Genomic DNA, 18,829 nt, shown 5'->3' with positions numbered 1-18,829 from the left:
TTTTGGAAGATTATAGGCGATAGTTAAAAGGTTAAAACATTTACCTGAGATCAGATAGTAGCAGTAGCAGGCTATCAAATAGCTTGGATACAGGGTATGCTGTAAGAACTCCATACTGTATTAATTACCAAAACAACCCAACCATAGAGATTAACTGAGTTGGTGGTCTTTAGAAACTATAATGCCTCCAAGGATTATACCAGTGCTAAGATAATCTTTTAAATTATATCTTGTTTTATAAAATTTGAAACTTCTATAAAGATACCTAATGAAGCAAGGCTTCATTTTTAAGGAAAAATATATCTAAGTTTGGACTCCATTCTCCAAATTGATTTGTTATATTTAACTTTGTACCTGTAACCTCCCTTTGTTAGTATTAAAGGAACTAGCGTTCAGTGCTCGGTTGATTACTGCCATATTGGTTGTCCTTTGTCAGTTTAACTCAGGAGATCAAGGGATACTTTTCTTAGTACTCCAAAAAGAAACTCAAACCATTCAATCCGTCTTGTCAAAATCAAATGTCTCTTGATAGTGCTGATTCTGTACATGGTGTTAATGATTTGAGTGCTTACATGGTACGGGACATGTTCATAATGTTTCATTCCATCTATAGGGCAATTTTCTAGATTCTTTATCTTTCTCTTTTTTTAAATTAAAAGCTTGGTATCAGTCCTTAATTTCTGAGGCTAAATTTGACATACATTTATTTCATGAGAATTTCATCAGAGAAACAAGCGTATTTTGATTCTATATTAGCTAGAATCCCAAATCATGGAATTTAATACATACATTCAGTCCTTTACATTAAAATGAAAAAAAAGTAAGCACATAACTATTTTAGTATCTGCCAAACATTTTATATTTTTTTGTACTTTCACGTGAATTCTATTCTCTGACCTTAAACTTCTGAGATAGGCAGGATGTTTTATAAATGAGAAACAGATTAGTTAAATAATTTACTATTACACATATGGTATATACTGTAGTTTAGATTAGAATCTAGCCCATTAATCCAGTGTTCCATAAAATAATATAACCAGTGCCTGAAATCTTTATCAGGTTAATTTAAGGTATTATTTATATCAACTTATGAAGTTTTAGAAAGATATTTGAAATTGAGATAAGTATGTTACCTTTGAGTTTTTCTGTTTTGGTATTTTAATGAATTTTTTTCTAAATGAAGTGAAATATTTCTTTGTAGTAGTTTCACTTGATTTCTTACAATACATGAAATAAGTACATTCATATATTCATAAATAAAATGTTTCAAATGTTTCTTTTTCTTCTCTGTGTTTTTTTTTTCTTGCTTTATTTCCATTTAGTTGTCCTTTTCAGGTTGCCTGCAACTAAAAAGACCCTCTTAAATTCCTCCAACTTGTATGAACTCTTAGACCTAGAAAATTGCTCATTGCTGTTCTATGTTTCCTCAAAAAACTGAGTTCTCACAATTTTGGATTTAATAAACATGCATGTTGGATTATTTGTATTGGATTATAAAGTACAACAAGCATTCTAGAAAGATTGGGAATTTCATTAATAATAACAAGTAAAGATCTGACTATGTTCTACATAAAACTGTGTTGGAAGCGAAAAGTGTATTACTACTAAAAATTAGTTCCTACCTCTCTCTGGTACCCTTCATTCCACTCACCCCTTGATTTTCCACCCCCCTTAAAAGATATTTTTTCTGCTTTTATGTGTTTTAGACTTTTGGAGTTAAAGACAAATTGTTACATTGACATTCAAACTTATCTTGCAGCTGCTGTATTAAAGTATGAAAATAATGTGATGAATATTCGACAGTTTAACTGTTCTCCACATCCTTATTGGTTGCCCAATTTTATGGATGTTTTCACATGGTCTTTACCGTTTGTTGGAGAAAAAGGTATGATTTTTGTTTTTAAAAAATTGTTATACTGTTATATTTATTCCAGTTTACTACTGCAGGCACATACTACTTGCTAAAGGGAGCTGAAGTCTAGTTTCACTGTGGATACAGCTCTGCTTGTGTCAGTGGGTGTGGATATGAGAGCCTCAAAGATATTTTAGTTAGCTGTTTACAGCCCCCATGTGAGGGTGTCTGGGGGACTGGGAGAAGACTTATAAATAGCCTGATGTTGTCTTCAGCTGTTGGGTTTTCTTTCTTTTTTTCTTTAGCTTAAATCTTTTATGAAGGAATGGAGAGATGGCTTTGCTTTGGAACTGACGCTTTTGCATATTTTAACATCGCTCTTGGGGATGTCATGGCAATTCATGGGAGGATTTAATAGCCTCCATTTGGGGCAGTATTAGTCATTTTGTAGCAGCTCTGTACTGTCAGAAATGATAAAGAGAAATTCAGGTTCTGACCTAATATTTCTTCTCCTATATGGAGCAATATATTCTATGGATATAATTTTAGTGGTAATGGTTTCCTGATAATTTAGAGATTCCTATTAGTATGTACTTAATAGGCTTAAAAAAGCATAAATACTATTTAAGAGGTTTTATTTTTGATTTTTATTTTAGTTCTGTAGAGTTCTTAAGACTTCCTTACTTTATCACATTCTTCTTTTTCCATTTTAGTGTTAATTTTCCCATGAGGCAATACCTCAGTTTCCATATGTGGAATATGAGTATTAGAGTACAGATATGATTGTAAAACATTTTGTTCTATATCCCTCTCTATTTTTTCTCACCTCCTCTATGTTACAAAATGTTCCTTTCTGCCTGAGATATGTTACTTCTGCCAAGGCATTTTTGGTTCTAAAATTCAGAGTTACTACTTAAACTGTATGTTCAACAGGTTTTTTGCAGATTCCCTTTGGGCTTCATCAGTTACTCCGTAGGTCAACATTAATATGGAGATAGAATTACCCGCTTTAGCAATTGAGAAGGGGGCCAGTAAAGGGCTTAGGTGCAAGGGATGCATTACACTTATAACCTTCTATCTTTGGTATATGAGAAATAGTTCAATCATAGCCTCATCAGGCTAAAGGGAATTTGAGAATTCATGTTGCTTATTCTGCCTCCAGGCTAGACTGCAGCACAACTATTTTAACGTAGTATGAGTGGGATGGTGGGTGGGGAAAGCAGGGAAGATAGGTAGGAGGAAAATGGATATTTCTAATTTGATTTTCTGATGCCTCCACGAAAAAGGAAGTAGTTCATTATATCTAATCTAAATGTTTATGCTATGAGTATTCAAACAAAGAGAAGTTAATAGGTTTTCCTCAACTAATGCACCTGTCAAAAACCAGGGCATCTGATTTTTGCCCTGGTTTTAGATAGAATTTTAGATCTCTCAGTGATCACAATCACGTAGTCTAACTCCTTTTGAGAGATGAGAAAACTTAAATCTAGTTTCTGTGGATCTCTCATAAGTGAAAGTGGATTTCTTTCAGTGATCCTGTATTTGAAGTCTGCTACAAAGTGATCTTTTGTTCTTTTTTGCCACTCTACATCATCTTAGCTATTTATTGTAAGGAAGTATTCAAACTATCTGACCATTTTTGTTGTTTTTCTGTGGATCTTCTCTAAATTATTCATATCTTTCTAAAATCAGAATTTCAGATTTGAACAGTATACACAAATAGAATTCTAACCAGTGTTGAACACAGTAAGAAAATTTTCTTAAACTCTTTGCATATTTTTCCATTTTAATACACGTTAGCTGTTTAAATAGCCTATTTACTTCTTCATTCTAATGAAAATTTTCTTTTGGTGTGAAAATCTGCAAATGACTCTTCATTGGATTCCACATTGAGAAAACCAGTTTGACTCTGATCTAGTCCCTGGGAAGCAACTAACCTAGCCAGAGGCTTCCTTGGAGGCTGGTTTAATCCCAAAGTTAGGTGAAAGTAGTTTTTTAACCTCTTGTGGACTTTTTATTTCATTTTTTAAAAATCTTATGTTATAAAACTTGCAGCACATAAAAGGTAGAGCAAATAATATGATGAATTACTATGTACCAATTATTCAGCTTTGACAGTTATCAAATCATGGCCAATACTGTGTCATTTATATCCCCATCCACTGCTCCCCATCCCATACCTCAGTTGTTTTGAATCAGATCTCAGCTGTTATTTTTTGTATCTATAAATGTTATGGAATGAAGCTCAGAGATAAGATTAAAACCCTTTTGAGAACGTGGTAAAAGTTAGAGACTTACACCGCCCAGAAAATTTCATGTACGAAATACATGTACAGTCTTTACATATGTAACATTTTGAGGTTGCTCATAGATCTGAAGTGAATTGGTGATGCCGTCAGGTTTACTGGCCCCAATTTAAGAACCTCTGCTTCAGAGAATCCAGTATGGTGTGATCTGCCATAGAAGGTCATATATGTAAGATTTGTTCATTTACCAGATTTTTTTGGAATTAACAGGAGAAAGGAGATTCTGTCTATCAGAGAGATTAAAGTAGCATTTGAACTGGGGGTTAAAGAATGTTGGAATTGTGCAGTAAGACAGTAATTGTGCAATAAGATGTGAGTAAGACAGTTTTAGGAGGAGGTACTTCCCAAGGCTGAGTCTGACAGGAAGAAATCCTAAGGTCACTGACAAATGTTTAGGAGTTCAATTTGATTAGCAAGTAATGTATGAAAGATGAAATGAAATGTTCATCGCTCAGTCGTGTCTGACTTTTTTGCAACCCCATGGACTATAGCCTGCCAGGTTTCTTTGTCCTTGGGATTCTCCAGGCAAGAATACTGGAGTGGATTGCCATTCCCTTCTCCAGAGGATCTTCCCAACCCAGGGTTTGAACTTGGGTCTCCCACATTGCAGGCAGATTCTTTACCATCTGAGCCACCAGGGAAGCCTCTTCATACATTAGAAAGTAATGAATGAAGGATAATAGTAGAAAAAGAAGGAAAGTCAAAATTAGGTCAGGAGGATTTTGATCATTTAAACAGAGAATCTGGAACTTTGATAAATGGTGGGATGTAACTGCAACAGAAAATAATCATGATAGTCATTTAGAAAAATTACTCTGGTGAAATGAACTGGAAGAAAGACTAGAGATTGGAAGACCTGTTATGAAACTTCATCAGGAATCAGAAACATAATGAAGCCCTGTTAACATTAGGAATGGAAAGTATGGGAGAACTCCAAGAACTGTAAAAGTAGAATCAGTGAGACTTAACAAGATTGCTTGTTTAAGAAGAGGGAATGATTGAATTTGGCTTGGATGTTTTGAGTGTGATAATGATAGTGCCGTTAACACACTGATGAGAACTGTTATTCTAGCAACCCCTCACTTCAGTTATAGCTGCTTTTCGTCTTCATTGGGATTGCTAGGTCTTTGACCATGTTGTTTTCTTTTTAATCTGATGCCCTTTTGCCTTTCTTTCTTCTTAAGTGAAAGTGAAGTCGCTCAGTTGTGTCCAACTCTTTGCGACCCGTGGACTGTAGCCCACCAACCCCAAACTCTTTTCTCTCTTGTTTTTTTACTTTGTCCTATTAATCTTAGCCCCAGTAAAGTCTAACTATCCATTTTCTCCATTTTTACAGTTAGGATATAGAGTGCTACTGGAGATATTTATATAGCCTTGGGTCTTCCCTGGTGACTTAGTGATAAAGAACCTGCCTTCCAATACAGGAGATGTGGGTTTGATCCCTAAGTCAGGAAGAAATGGAATCCAATCTAGCATTCTTGCCTTGAAAATCCCATGGACAGAGGAGCCTTGTGGACTATAGTCTGTGGGATTGCAAAAGAGTTGGACACAACTTAGTGACTAAACAACAACAATGATTTGGTATCACCCTTTGATTTCTAGCATTAGCTAGGCTCTCAGTAGTACCCAGACATCTTTATGTCACTAGTCTCCTTCCTCACTTATTGCCACCAGGATGTATTCTAAAATTCTTTTTTTTAACTTAAACATTTTCTTTTTCTAGCCACTTCCCTTACTGACAGAGAAAACACATACCATCTATGGAAGCTTTCTCTGCTTACTGTTCCCCTGCTTTCTAAACTGCACTCATCTTTTTTAGGGGGGGGGCTATACTGCATGGCTTTTGGGGATCTTAGTTCCCCAACTAGGGATTGACTCTTGGTAGTGAAACCATGAATTCCTAACCACTAGACCATCCTGATAAACTGCACTCATCTTGAATTCTTAGCCTGTTGAAAATGTGACCCTTCAATCCAGGGCTACTGTTTCTGACTTGTTCTTATACTCCATTATCCTTCTGCTTTTTCAGGAAATTTACTTTATTACTTAGGTGTTCTCTATCTTCAGACTCTCTCTACTAAGCCCTTTTGTAAAATGTTCAAATATATCTGATCTTTAAATAAAAAATAACATTTTCCCTGTCTGATATCTTTCATTGACCACTATTATGCTATGATTCTCTTGCCTTTCCTTCACAGCAAAGCTTCTAGATGGAAAGCAGTACACACATAGAAGCTAGTACTTAGTAACTGTAAATGACCCTGGTAACTCTCAAGATAAACCTTAACCTGTCACATGAAGTCTTTGTACCTTGCCTAGTTTCTCTTCAGCTTCATTTTTTTTGTTGTTTTCTTTCACGTTTTCTATGTTCCAGCCATGAAACAGCATAGCCAACTTCCTGAATGTACTATATGTATATGCTCTTTCAAGTTTCATGCCTTAATACTTTTTCTTTATTTTCTCATGACAGTTTTATTGAGGTATAATTCAAATACCATACAATTAACGTATTTCCATTGTGTACTTCACTGATTTTTAGTATATTCAGAGTTATGTGTCTGTCACAACAATCAGTTTTGAAATGTGTTCATGATCCTCTCAAAGAAACCTTGTGTCCATTAGCAGTTCCCAGTTCCCTCCACATCTTCTCTCCAGCCCTGTGCAACCACTTGTCTGCTTACTGTTTGCATAGGTTTTCCTGTTCTGGAAATTTCATATAAATGGAATCATGCAGTATGTAGTCTTTTGTGACTGACTTGTTTCTATAATATTTTTAAGGTTTATCCATGTTGTAGCCTGAGTCAATACATTATTCCTTTTTATGACAAAATAATATTCTACTGTATGGATATACCATATTTTGTTTATCCGTTCGTCAGCTGATGGACATTTGGTACTCTTTACTTTCTGACTACTATGAATAATGCTATGATGAATATTCCTGTACAATATGTTTTCATTCTTCTTAGATATGTAACTGAGAATAGCGTTGCTGGATGATATGATAACTCTATGTCTAACGTTTTGAGGATCTGCTAAACTGTTTTCCAAAGCAGCTATACCATTTTATAATCCTACCAGCAGTGTATAATGTTTCTAGTTTTTCCTTACACTTGCCAATACTTTTTTTAAAATCTTTTTTTATTATAGCCATCATATTGGATATGAAATTGTATCTCATTTCTCTAATTAATAATGACATTGAGTGTATTTTTATGTGCTTATTTTACATTTTCATGTCTTATTTTAAGAAATGTTCATTTTTAAATGGATTATTTGTCTTTTTACTATTGAATTATAAGAATTCTTTGTATATTTTAAAGGTGAGTCCCATATCAGATATATGATTTGCAAATATTTTCTCTTGTTGTGTGAATTATCTTTTTACTTTCCTGGTGATATTCTTTGAAGCACTAGAGTCTTTAATTTTGATGAAGTCCTCTGTATTTTTTCTTTTGTTGCTTGTGCTTTGGTGTTATATTTAAGAAACTATTGCCAAGCTCATTAAGATTTGCCTCTGTGCTTTCTTCTAAAAATTTTATAGTTTGACCAGCTTTTACATTTAGGTCCTAGATCCTTTTTGATTTACTCTGTGTGTGTGTGTGTGTGTGTGTGTGTTGTAAAGTGGGGATCCAACTTCATCCTTTTGTATGTGGATATCCACTTTTGTGTGTGTGTGTGTGTGTGTGTGTGTGTGTGTGTTGTAAAGTGGGGATCCAAGTTCATCCTTTTGTATGTGGATATCCACTTGTCCCAGCAACTTTTACGTTTAGGTCCTAGATCCTTTTTGATTTACTCTGTGTGTGTGTGTGTGTGTGTGTGTGTGTGTGTTGTAAAGTGGGGATCCAACTTCATCCTTTTGTATGTGGATATCCATTTGTCCCAGCACTGTTTGTTGAAAAAACTATTCTTTCCCCACTGAATTGTTCTATTTCTGGACTCCTTAATTTTATTCCACTGATTTATTGACTGTTGCTTACTTTTTCTAACTTCTTTTTAGAATGCCTTATCTGCCACTTCCACCTGGCCAATTTCTATTCCAAACCAAAAGCTGCTTTTCTTCAGCAGATCTTGTGCATAACTCTGCATACTTAGAGCATAGTGCTCATTGCATTTTTGTGATAGTTTATATGTACATATATATATTTATAACTATATATCCTTTAGTAGTTAGTAAGCTTTTGGAGGGTCAAGACTGAACCTTTTGTATCTGAATCCCAAAGCTTTAGCACAGTGCCTGGCATATAGTATCCTATTAATATATTTATTAGGAGAAACAATAGGGGCAGTATTAAATTTTGTTTTGAATGTGTTCTTTTCTAGGTGTTGTCAGGATATCCAGGGGCTAATACTCAATAGACATTTTTATTTATTAATTGAAGTTTGCTTGTACCTTTATTTATTTACTCATTTGTCATATATTTACTGGATGCTTCTCATGTGCATGGCTCTGGGGATGCAGGAGTAAACAGAACAACACCTTGTGCTCAGGAAGTTTCATTATAGTATGGCATGCCACCCCAGTACTCTTGCCTGGAAAATCCCATGGACAGAGGAGCCTGGTGAGCTGCAGTCCATGGGGTTGCTGAGAGTTGGACAAGACTCAGTGACTTCTCTTTCACTTTTCACTTTCATGCATTGGAGAAGGAAATGGCAACTCACTCCAGTGTTCTTGCCTGGAGAATCCCAGGGACAGGGGAGCCTGGTGGGCTGCCGTCTCTGGGGTCGCACAGAGTCAGACACGACTGAAGCAACTTAGCAGCAGCAGCAGCAGGGGAAACGGACAATATACAGATAGTGTGAAACAGCTGACAATAAAACCAGCAAAGAAATCCAGAAATTTAAGGGGAGGTAGAGACTGGCAGTAAAGACTTCAGAATCATCCTCAAAAGGTAATACTTGAAAATATGTAGGAACGGATGGAATCACCAAGAGATTGAAGATATAAAAAGAAGATTCGGGGGAAAAAAGTGTCTAAAAGGTAGAAAAACCAGAAGAGTAAAATCCTGGAAAGCAAGGGAAAAGAGAAGGCAGAATGATGAAGGAGAATTAAGCCTAAAAAAGAACCGTCGTTTCTAGTTGTTAGATAGTCATTAGTAGTCTTAAGATTAAGTTTCAGGGGAATTGCTTGAGCCAGGTTTTAAAAGATTGAATGCTAAAACTTCTTAAAACAATGAAACTGTGCCATTGTTTTTTCCCGACTCCTTAATGTTGTATCCATAATGAAAAATTAATGTATATGTTTCGATGTTATTCATCCCTGTACTTCCCCTGTGTGGGCTGCTTCCCCCCACCCTGCTCCCCCAGGCGCCTGATTACTTACTCCATAAAGAATCTCTCTCAGGCTTGTTAGCCATTTGATTTTTTTCAGTTTGAAAGCCCATATAGCGTTTTAATTCCATCATTTCTACTATCTAAATGTGTTAATCTTGCGTTATAAATCATTTGATCATTTATATAAATGGTTGCCCTGTATACATGTAGATAGTTGAATATAATCAGCTAATGTGTAACATTTGTTTTTAATAGTGACAGAAATGTTGGTAAACGTTCTGAGTATTTGCTCTGATGATGAACTTATGACTGAAGGCGAAGACCAGTTTGATGGTATGACTATTTATTTTACTGTTTTTTATTGTGAAATGCTATTGTTTAACTGCCCAATTTCAATATACTCTTGTAAATTATAGTCATTGCTCTCAAATGGCTATACTATTTGATAAGTGACAAGTCACTTTTTTCAGATATTATTTAGGACTCTAAACTAATTTTAGTTATTTTTTTCTCTGTTGATACGGGGAAGAAAATGAATTTTGGGAAAGGGGAAATTTGAAAGAGAACAGAAGGAAAAGAAAATTGAAGTGCTAAAAGAATGTGGTTCTTCATGAATATGGACACTACTTAGAAGGGAGGATAAAAATGCTTTTTGTTTCATTGGTACTATATTCTTAATGCATCAGAAACACCTGAATACATAGTGTTGTTGTCACTTCTTTTCAGAAATCAAAATAAGCTGTTCCCAGTTTTGAGTGGTTATGTTCTAAGAAACCTCTTGTTTAGTTTGAGATTCAGAAAGCCCTTTTTTTCGTAGAAACAAAGTTATACATGGTTATTAATTGTTATATAAGACAGCCAGCCTGTGTATCTAATGCACATTTATAGTATAAACTACTACAATAGAAGCAAAATTACTTTTCTTTTTATGTTTTGAAGATTTTATTTAGAACTTAAATATTTATTGTGTTAATTAATTGGATAAACAAAAAATAGAAATAATTTATAAGCTGAAAACTCTTTATTTCCTTCCATCTGCCCCTCACATCTTTGTTGCAGCATATTTTTCATAGTTTTAATCAGTATATAAATGTTCCCATCTATTGAACATGGTTTACATAGTGGTAATATTAGACACCTACATATTTTTATATGTTACTATACCATAATCTTTGTAGTTAATCTTATGTTGTTTGGCATTTGGGTTGCTTTAAATTATCTTTATTATGAATAGCATGCAATAAACATAGTCATACAATAGTTTTAATTTTCCTTCTTGGAATAAATTTCTTGAAGAAAATTACAGAGTTAATAATGAGTATAAAGAATTTTAGCTTCATTATTTTAGCTGTGAACTGCCAAATTACATAAGAATTGGACCAATATGAAGTGTTTCTAGCAATGAATCCATAGAGCTATTTTTTCACAGGCCCACCTAATTGGGTTTTGGTCATTTTTACTTAGAAGTAAGTTACCATTGGTTTAATTTATATATATTTGAATTCTAATGATGCTAAGGAAGAAATCTGCTTTACCAGCTGTGTAAACTTCCTCTCAGGTGACCACCTAACAAGTAAAATCTGAATAAAGCTATTTAGAAATATCTTTACTATTTTTTTTTTAGTTCAGTTTCTTCCCCTTGCTTTTTTTCTTTAGAAATATCTTTACTTACAAACAGGTTCAGTTCTTAAACTGTTTTAATTCTGTTTGTTCAAAGTACAGAGTGACTATATACATGTCTGCTGTTGCCATCTGTTGGTGGCAGGCAGCGAGTGCTTTTACTCTGGCTTATAGTTTCGTTAACTGAAATAAATTAACTTATATTAGTTCTTTTTGGGGGGGATAAGAAGTTTCAATGAATAATATTTATTTTTCCTTATTTTAATTCTCTCTTTCTGATGTTTTGTAGAAAAGTTTTTAGTTCTAACATATTTCATCATCTGTCTTTTCCATAGCATTTTAAAATAGTTTTAATTAAATATTTATTTTCCCTGTTCTGCTACCATTATTGTAAGATTAGTTCTAGGTTTAGATTGTAGTTCACAGTGTTATAGATACTGATATAATGATCAATAATATAATGAAATAATTTTTGTGCATATCCTACTAATTTTTTTCAGTAGAGTTTTTTTGTTAATATCAAATTCTGGAAACTAGTAAGAATTTTTTTATTATTCATAATATTTTTAATTATTATTTTGATATCCATGATTCAGTACTTAACAACCAATTTTTTATTTCTAAAAATAAATTTCAAAAAAATCTTTATTTTCTTGTTTAGCCTGGCTGGTGGGGACGTGTATTACTTTTATTTCTACTTCTAAAAGAACCAATATTTGATTTTGTTGATTTTTCTCTGTTATTTTCTTGGCTTGAATTTCATTGATTTCTGCTCTTCATTTTATAGTAGAAGTTTTAATTGGCATTACATTCTATCTATATCTGAATCTAGAAAGTTTTTTAAAATAATGTATAATTTTCTAAACTAAGATAAAATTTTTTGCACTATATAATTCATTTACTATAATTATTCCTTTTAATATATTTAGTATATCATTATTTTATTTAAAATTATGTTTTTTCTTTGAAAAAAGCTGTTATTACCAAGCTAAATTAATATTTCACTATTTTGTATTCTAATTACTATTGCAACTGGTATCTCTCTTAATGTATTCTCTAACTGTATAATTATATATTTGTCGGTTTATCTTATGTTCAACAAGTTGGATCAGCAGAATTACTTCCTACGATAATTTTTATTTTGTTTTCCATAACTTTAAAAAATGTCATTTGCATAAGGCTGATACTGTTATTTTCTACATTTTAATCTTTTATTTCTTTTAAAAAAGTTGAATCAATAATGTTAAATAGAAGTAGTGACAGGTGATCCTTTAGTCCTCCTTCTGTAATAAAAAGGAAAAAATTTCTCTGTTAAGTCTAATATAGTACTTGGTTTAGATATTGATGATTTATATGAAGATAGACACAATTGTCAGAGAAGGCAGTGGCACGCCACTCCAGTACACTTGCCTGTAAAATCCCACGGACGGAGGAGGCTGGTAGGCTACAGTCCACGGGGTTACTAAGAGTCGGACACGACTGAGCGACTTCACTTTCACTTTTCACTTTCATGCTTTGGAGAAGGAAATGGCAACCCACTCCAGTGTTCTTGCCTGGAGAATCCCAGGGATGGGGGGAGCCTGGTGGGCTGCTGTCCATGGGGTCGCACAGAGTTGGACTCAACTGAAGTGACTTAGCAGCAGCAGCAGACAATTGTTTTTGGGAATTCAACCAAGAATAAATATAAATTTTTATTATATTCCTTCTAATGAAATTTATGCATCTTATCAATATTTTTTTCTATCAGTGAAAAATTATACTTATTTATCAACTTGTTATATCATTCTTAAACTCCAGAGGTGAATCAAATTTGATCATTAAAAAGGCACTGTAGTTTAGTGAAAAGGATCGGTGGTTCAGATGTCTTGGTGCTACCATTATACTAGCTGTGTAATCTTAGGAAAGTAACCTAACTTCTCAAAATCTTCTCTTCCATATGAGGGAATAGAGAGGATGAAAATTTTTCCTCACTCTTCAAGTAATTTTAAAAATTGGGAAGCACCATTTATGGGCTTTCCAGGTGGTACTAGTGGTAAAGAATCCTCCTGCCAATGCAGGAAACTCAGATTTGATCCCTGGGTCTGCAAGATCCCCTGGAGGAAGGCCTGGCAACCCACTCTAGTATTCTTGCCTGGGAAATCCCATAGACAGAGGAACCTGGCGAGCTACAGTCCATAGGGTCGCAAAGAGTCAGACACGACTAAGCGACTGAGCACAGGCACCACTTTTGACAGTGTTTCTCTGGGAAAATATACTGAGTTCCAACTTTGCATACTAGAAATAGATCTCCCTTCACTGCCAGCATAGCAGGTGCAGTTCCTTCATATTGCTTCACCTTTGCACTACCAAGTATTAAGAGTAGGGACTCCAAGAAAGTTTTGAGGATATGGATCTGGGAGTTTGTCTAGGAACAAGAGTGATTTGAAGGAGAAAGAACCTTGTGTAATGGAGGAAAGGAAAGGAGTTTAGGATAGATACTAGGGTAGGTTGGGAAAGGAGCTACTGGAGCTGCATTTGTTTCCCTTTCTTATTCATATTCCCTTATTTCTTCCCCTCAACTCCATCTTTTTTCCTTTCCTTTGACCACGATAACATGCCTTCTGTCCTCTCCTTCTTTTCCTGCTCAGCAGTGAAACTGTGCTATGGATTGAGCCTGCAGAGAAACCTGATTTAGGAAGAAAACTTATTGAGTTGGTGATTGCTGTGGAGGCAGAATAAGAGTTTAGCTTTTCCATGGGGAAAGGGGAAGAATAGGATTGGAGATTTCCCAGTGGGAGGAAGAAAAGAGTAGTTTTTGCATATTCAAGGCTGAAATTGGCCAAAGGAATGACTCTTTCTTCTTAAGTGATGGACTTTGGTATTCTGTATTGTTTAATGTACCTGTGGGTTTATTTTTAAAGGCAAAAATTTGCAGAAATATATGGCATTTGTAAATGCACATAGCATTCCTTTTGGAGGTATTGTGTAATCATTTAAGGGAATTTTTGAAGACTGGTTTCTATGATATTTAGAATGAATACTGTTTCTTTCAGTTATATTTGTCTTGAGTTTGGTAAAGGAAATAGATAACCCATATGTGTTATAGTTTTACTAAGCTAAAATTTTGCATTTCCTGTAATGGAATCATGTATGTCAGCATTACAATGGAAAGCTCAAATGAAACGTCTCTGCTGCCTACTCTTAGAGCTATTACTTGCTTTGAAACAGTCTGTTGCTATTTGTGTAAAAAGATGTCCCTCAAACTTCCAGATTGGATTGGGAACAGATAGCACATACTGTTGATCCTGAGTATGTGCAAAAGTTCCACAATTCTGATTTCAAGAAATTATAGGCTTTTGTTATAATGGAGTGTGGGAGGCTTAGCCTTTTCTTTATTGGGAGTGGGTAAGGTAGTTTATAAAGTTACCTACATTTCTCTGTGTATGCTACAGATTTTGCAGATTTGGTGTCCTTGAAGAACCACATGAGTTTGTATCTGATTTGTGTCATTACCTTTCACTTAACATGCTTCCATGGGTGACACATTTCCTTAGGGGTATTAATATAAATGTGCGATTGTTGTTAGCACAGTCTTTTATCAGTCTTATGTGTTTTCACGTGTTTTTTTCTGTCCCTAATTTGTCTACTTTCATCAAATATTATAGTCATTCTGTCCATAATTTCTTCTGAACACATATCTTTTAAGAAATCTTTCCTTTAGAGCTCTACCCAGTGGCATCCCTCCTTATTTGCCAGATCTACAGTACTACATTTTTCAAATTTCAAGTATGAGGGACTTCATTTTTCTCCCTTTCTTTCTACATTCATTCTTCAGTACCACTGCCAAGTTAAATCTCTATCTTTTTATTTGTCTCAACCACCTTTTCTCCATCATTCACTTCCTTTTTTCTGGACTCTCCATCTGAAGAACGGCTCATATATGGCAATAAAAAAGGTACAGACCAGACAGAGTAACATCGTTTTGAAATATGACTTCATAAGTTATTCTCATGTCCATGTAAGTTAGTGTATTCATTGAGTATATTTATGCAGAGTCCTCTGCCTTGTGCAAATTTAGTTTAAGTTTTATCTAAGTTAGAATTTGATGTTTTTAGAAGTCATATTCCAAGATATCTGTCTTTCTGTGCATGGAAATATTTTTCCCTCTTTTTCATTCCTCTTGTTTTAAAATTTCATTCTTTTGCTTATTTGTAATGTTTTGTACTCTTCCCTGCATGACTAGGGGTGTTTGATTGTCTGTCTTATTCCCCAAAGTAATTTTACTGTGGACATTTACTTTAATATTATGCATGATGTGTTTGTAGACTGATTTAAAATCCTGATTTGTAAAGTGTTTTTATATTCCAGTGAATTTTTAATTTGAAATAAGTATAGTTTACATATCATTCAGTTTTATAGATATGATAATTAAAGCTGAAAATATGAGTGTATCTCCTTACAGCCATCCTCCCCTGTGCCCATACTCCTCTCCTCCAGTCTAGCTATTTAAAAAATTCCATCAATTTAAAAATAAAGTATCTATATTAAATTTATTTGAAGAGAATCAAATTTATCCTTATGTCCTTGGACAAGATACTTAGTAAAATTAGTTTCTTTATCTATAAAATGAGGAAATTGAGTTTTTCAGTATCTCTAATGTCTCTTCAAATTCTAATATTCTATGATTTTGAAACTTTAAGTAATTTTTTGGCATTTTTAAAATACCTGTGTAATACCATGGTACCCACACAATTTCGGATTTGTAAAAACTGTAGCTTCATTGCTCATACTATTACCCCGAGAGCATCAGAAACATGGTTGTGCAGCCTGTTTTCTCTAAAATATGTCCTTTGTTTTCATCTTTGAAATTGGATTTCTTTTTCTGTTTACTTACAGTAAGGTCCAGTCATCATCTTAGTTTTTAATTATATGTACTTGTGGACTGCTTGAATTTTAAATGAGATGCTGTAGCTCAAAAGACTGGTGGTGGTTCAGACCTCCATATACCTAAGGCCCCTTTTGGTCTAGTGTCTTAGCCTTTCCTTAACCTTCTCCTCAACTATGGTGCTTCCATATGTGCGCTGTCATCATGTTGAAGCACAATTCTAAGGAACCACACTCTTGGGTCCAGAGTGATTCTAGTTGCTATATATGAGATAACAGGACGGAGATTGTTGTTCTTTCTGGAGGCCAAGGGAAGGAAGATAACAACCTTTGAGTCTTTTTTTCAGGCATATATTCAGTTATTTTGATATATTCTCTTCTGTATTGGTGGTAGGCAGTACAGCTAACCCTTTGGAGGTGAAGCATTAGTGATTTTTTAGCCATGTGTTTTGGGGAGTCTTTTCTCATTGTCACTCTCCTTATGTCATACTCACCTAGGGGTGTAAAAGCTTGTATATATTTGCATGACCTTAAAGGACTTCTAGTCCATGAAGTTGAGATGTACATTGTTGAAATGTGGGTATGGTCCTTAGTTCTGGGTCACCTGCCCAGTAGTCACTTCATATCACAATTTCAGACCAAATTTGAACAAGGAAGCTTCTTTTGTCATAGTATGATGGCATATTTCAAGCCTGCATGTCAAAGGCTTTTATGTTAACCAAGCAGAAGGCTATAGACTATAATCAGTTCTAGTCTGTTAGTCTGCATGCTGTAGGCTCTCATGAAAGTTAGACAGACTGTAGGAATGTTACCATTTTTTTGCCCTCTGGTTTGTGGTACAGGTTGGACTCTAGTTTCTTTTCCATTGCTCTTTTACTCATTAGTCAGCAGTGTGAGAGTCAAAGTTGTGGATTACTTTTCATTTTTATCTGTATCAGATCCCAATATTAGACCAGTGGTGAGCTAAACATTGAAGGAGAAGCTTTTTGGCATGACTTCATCTAGTCTCCATGTGAGCTGGTGGTAGGGGTTTGGTGTTGGTTCAGATGACCGTGAAACAGGTATAAGTATGGATGCCCTAAACTTGAGTCTTTCTTTCTATTTATTCCATTGAAAGTAGGTTCAGCTGCAGCCCGGAAAGAAATCATAAGAAACAAAATTCGAGCAATTGGCAAGATGGCAAGGGTCTTCTCTGTTCTCAGGTAATGATACATTTTTCCAATGATTTGTCTTGCAGAAATCACTTTTATTGTGCTTTACTACACACAGTGTCCTGTTTGATATCTAAAAACAATATAGTAGCATTCTTTCTGTAAAGAAGTTGTATATTTATGTGTTGAAAATGGTGACACAAGTCTCTCTGAAATTAGCATTTTTGACTCCTTGATTGTTATTGCTCATCTTTGCTATCTCTTATCCTTCTGTGATGAAAGTAGTAGATCTGTACCCTGAAGGTTAGAGCAGAATAAGAGGAAGGGGCACTTCTTAGAGTGTTGCTGATGAACTTGCTCATCTTTAAAGGAACTCCATTATGCTGGAGCCCCAAATTGTCTTCCTGGGGTTAATTCAGGAAGACCAGGTTTAAGACTGCATGCGAATGAGTCAGTTCTTAAAAAGTTGTTTGCAAAACCGCTTATATCAGACATTCTATCTTTAAAGCATATGAAATACCATATTTTCTCAATTTTATGATACCTGTTGCTGATGAATCTCATATATATTTAATAAACTTTTCAGGAAAAACAATATATGTCTCAGTTGTACCGCATACCCTCATATCTGAAACATTTAGAATGTGGAAAAATGTATATCTTGGAATTGAGGAAAATATGGTAGTAGCAGCAAATGTCATAAGTTATATGCATGGACTTCATCTGGGCCCCATTCCTTCTTTTTAACTAGGAACTTGTTGGAAGTCTCTGATCTTTGTTATCTCTCTCTGCTATAGGGAGGAGAGTGAAAGTGTGCTGACACTCAAGGGCCTGACTCCCACAGGGATGTTGCCTAGTGGAGTGTTGGCTGGAGGACGGCAGACCCTGCAAAGTGGTAATGATGTTATGCAACTTGCTGTGCCTCAGATGGACTGGGGCACACCTCACTCTTTTGCTAACAATACACATAATGCATGCAGGGAATTCTTTCTGCTTTTTAGTTCTTGTCTCAGCAGCTGACACAAGCAGAATACTGTATGATAGGTAGTATTGGATTAAGAACCTGACCAGGGCAGAAAATTGATAGAATCAGTATTCTTTTCAATTGAAAATAATGATCAATCTCTCAGCTTTTCATGAAATGATATGGGGGTAACTCATATCATAATGCCTAAAATATTTATTCGTTTGTCTAATGCACCCTTTTCTTTTTAAAGCCTCAGTTTCAGAATGTGAATCAGGATATTCATATTACTTAAAATGGAAATGTAATTCCAAGTTTCTTATTTTTTATCTTTTTAATTTATGTAATTGTATTAGACTATGCTTATATTTTCAGATGTTAATTTTAGAATTAACAATCTGCCTGAGCCCTAGATCATTACTTATGCACTTCACTTGCCAAAACATTTGTGCAAGGTTTTGTACCCTGGTAAATGATGCCAAAGTTTGTTTTCTGTGGTGTTTGTCAAATGTTCTATGTATAATTGACTGTCTGTAACATGCTGTTTCCTTCCTCTGCAGATGTAGCTGCTTTCCTAAATCTGTCTGTCTCTCTTTAGGTTAGCTGTATGTCTGTAAAAGTATGTTAAATTAAATCAGTCTATCAGGCACTTTATCTGTCTGGATGTAGAGGCAACTTTGTAGCACCTTGTTTTAAGGTTTGCTGCATTTGTTGCTGTGCTTTGTGCATTCTGAACGTGAATGTAACATTAGATATTAAGTCATTGTTATATAAGGGGTTGAATTTAAATCTTGTAAGT

General features: G+C 34.7%; 1 protein-coding gene across 13 annotated transcripts in view; it reads left to right on the top strand.

The window, feature by feature from the left end:
- PPP3CB (protein phosphatase 3 catalytic subunit beta) overlaps positions 1-18,829 on the top strand; it is a 47,521-nt gene that overhangs the window by 21,676 nt on the left and 7,016 nt on the right. For 3 of the 13 annotated variants that reach the window (XM_069572089.1, XM_069572085.1, XM_069572093.1), the window contains exons 9-13: positions 1,760-1,885; positions 9,688-9,765; positions 14,960-14,986; positions 17,033-17,117; positions 17,864-17,961. In XM_069572089.1, the coding sequence (XP_069428190.1) occupies positions 1,760-1,885; positions 9,688-9,765; positions 14,960-14,986; positions 17,033-17,117; positions 17,864-17,961 (414 nt within the window). The remainder of the gene's footprint in view (positions 1-1,759; positions 1,886-9,687; positions 9,766-14,959; positions 14,987-17,032; positions 17,118-17,863; positions 17,962-18,829) is intronic. The other 10 variants (XM_069572088.1, XM_069572091.1, XM_069572097.1 and 7 more) reach the window with 4 other exon arrangements.

The sequence above is a fragment of the Ovis canadensis genome, chromosome 25, assembly GCF_042477335.2.
Source record: "Ovis canadensis isolate MfBH-ARS-UI-01 breed Bighorn chromosome 25, ARS-UI_OviCan_v2, whole genome shotgun sequence".
In the NCBI taxonomy this organism is placed as follows: domain Eukaryota; kingdom Metazoa; phylum Chordata; class Mammalia; order Artiodactyla; family Bovidae; genus Ovis; species Ovis canadensis.
This window is presented reverse-complemented; position numbering and strand designations above follow the sequence as displayed.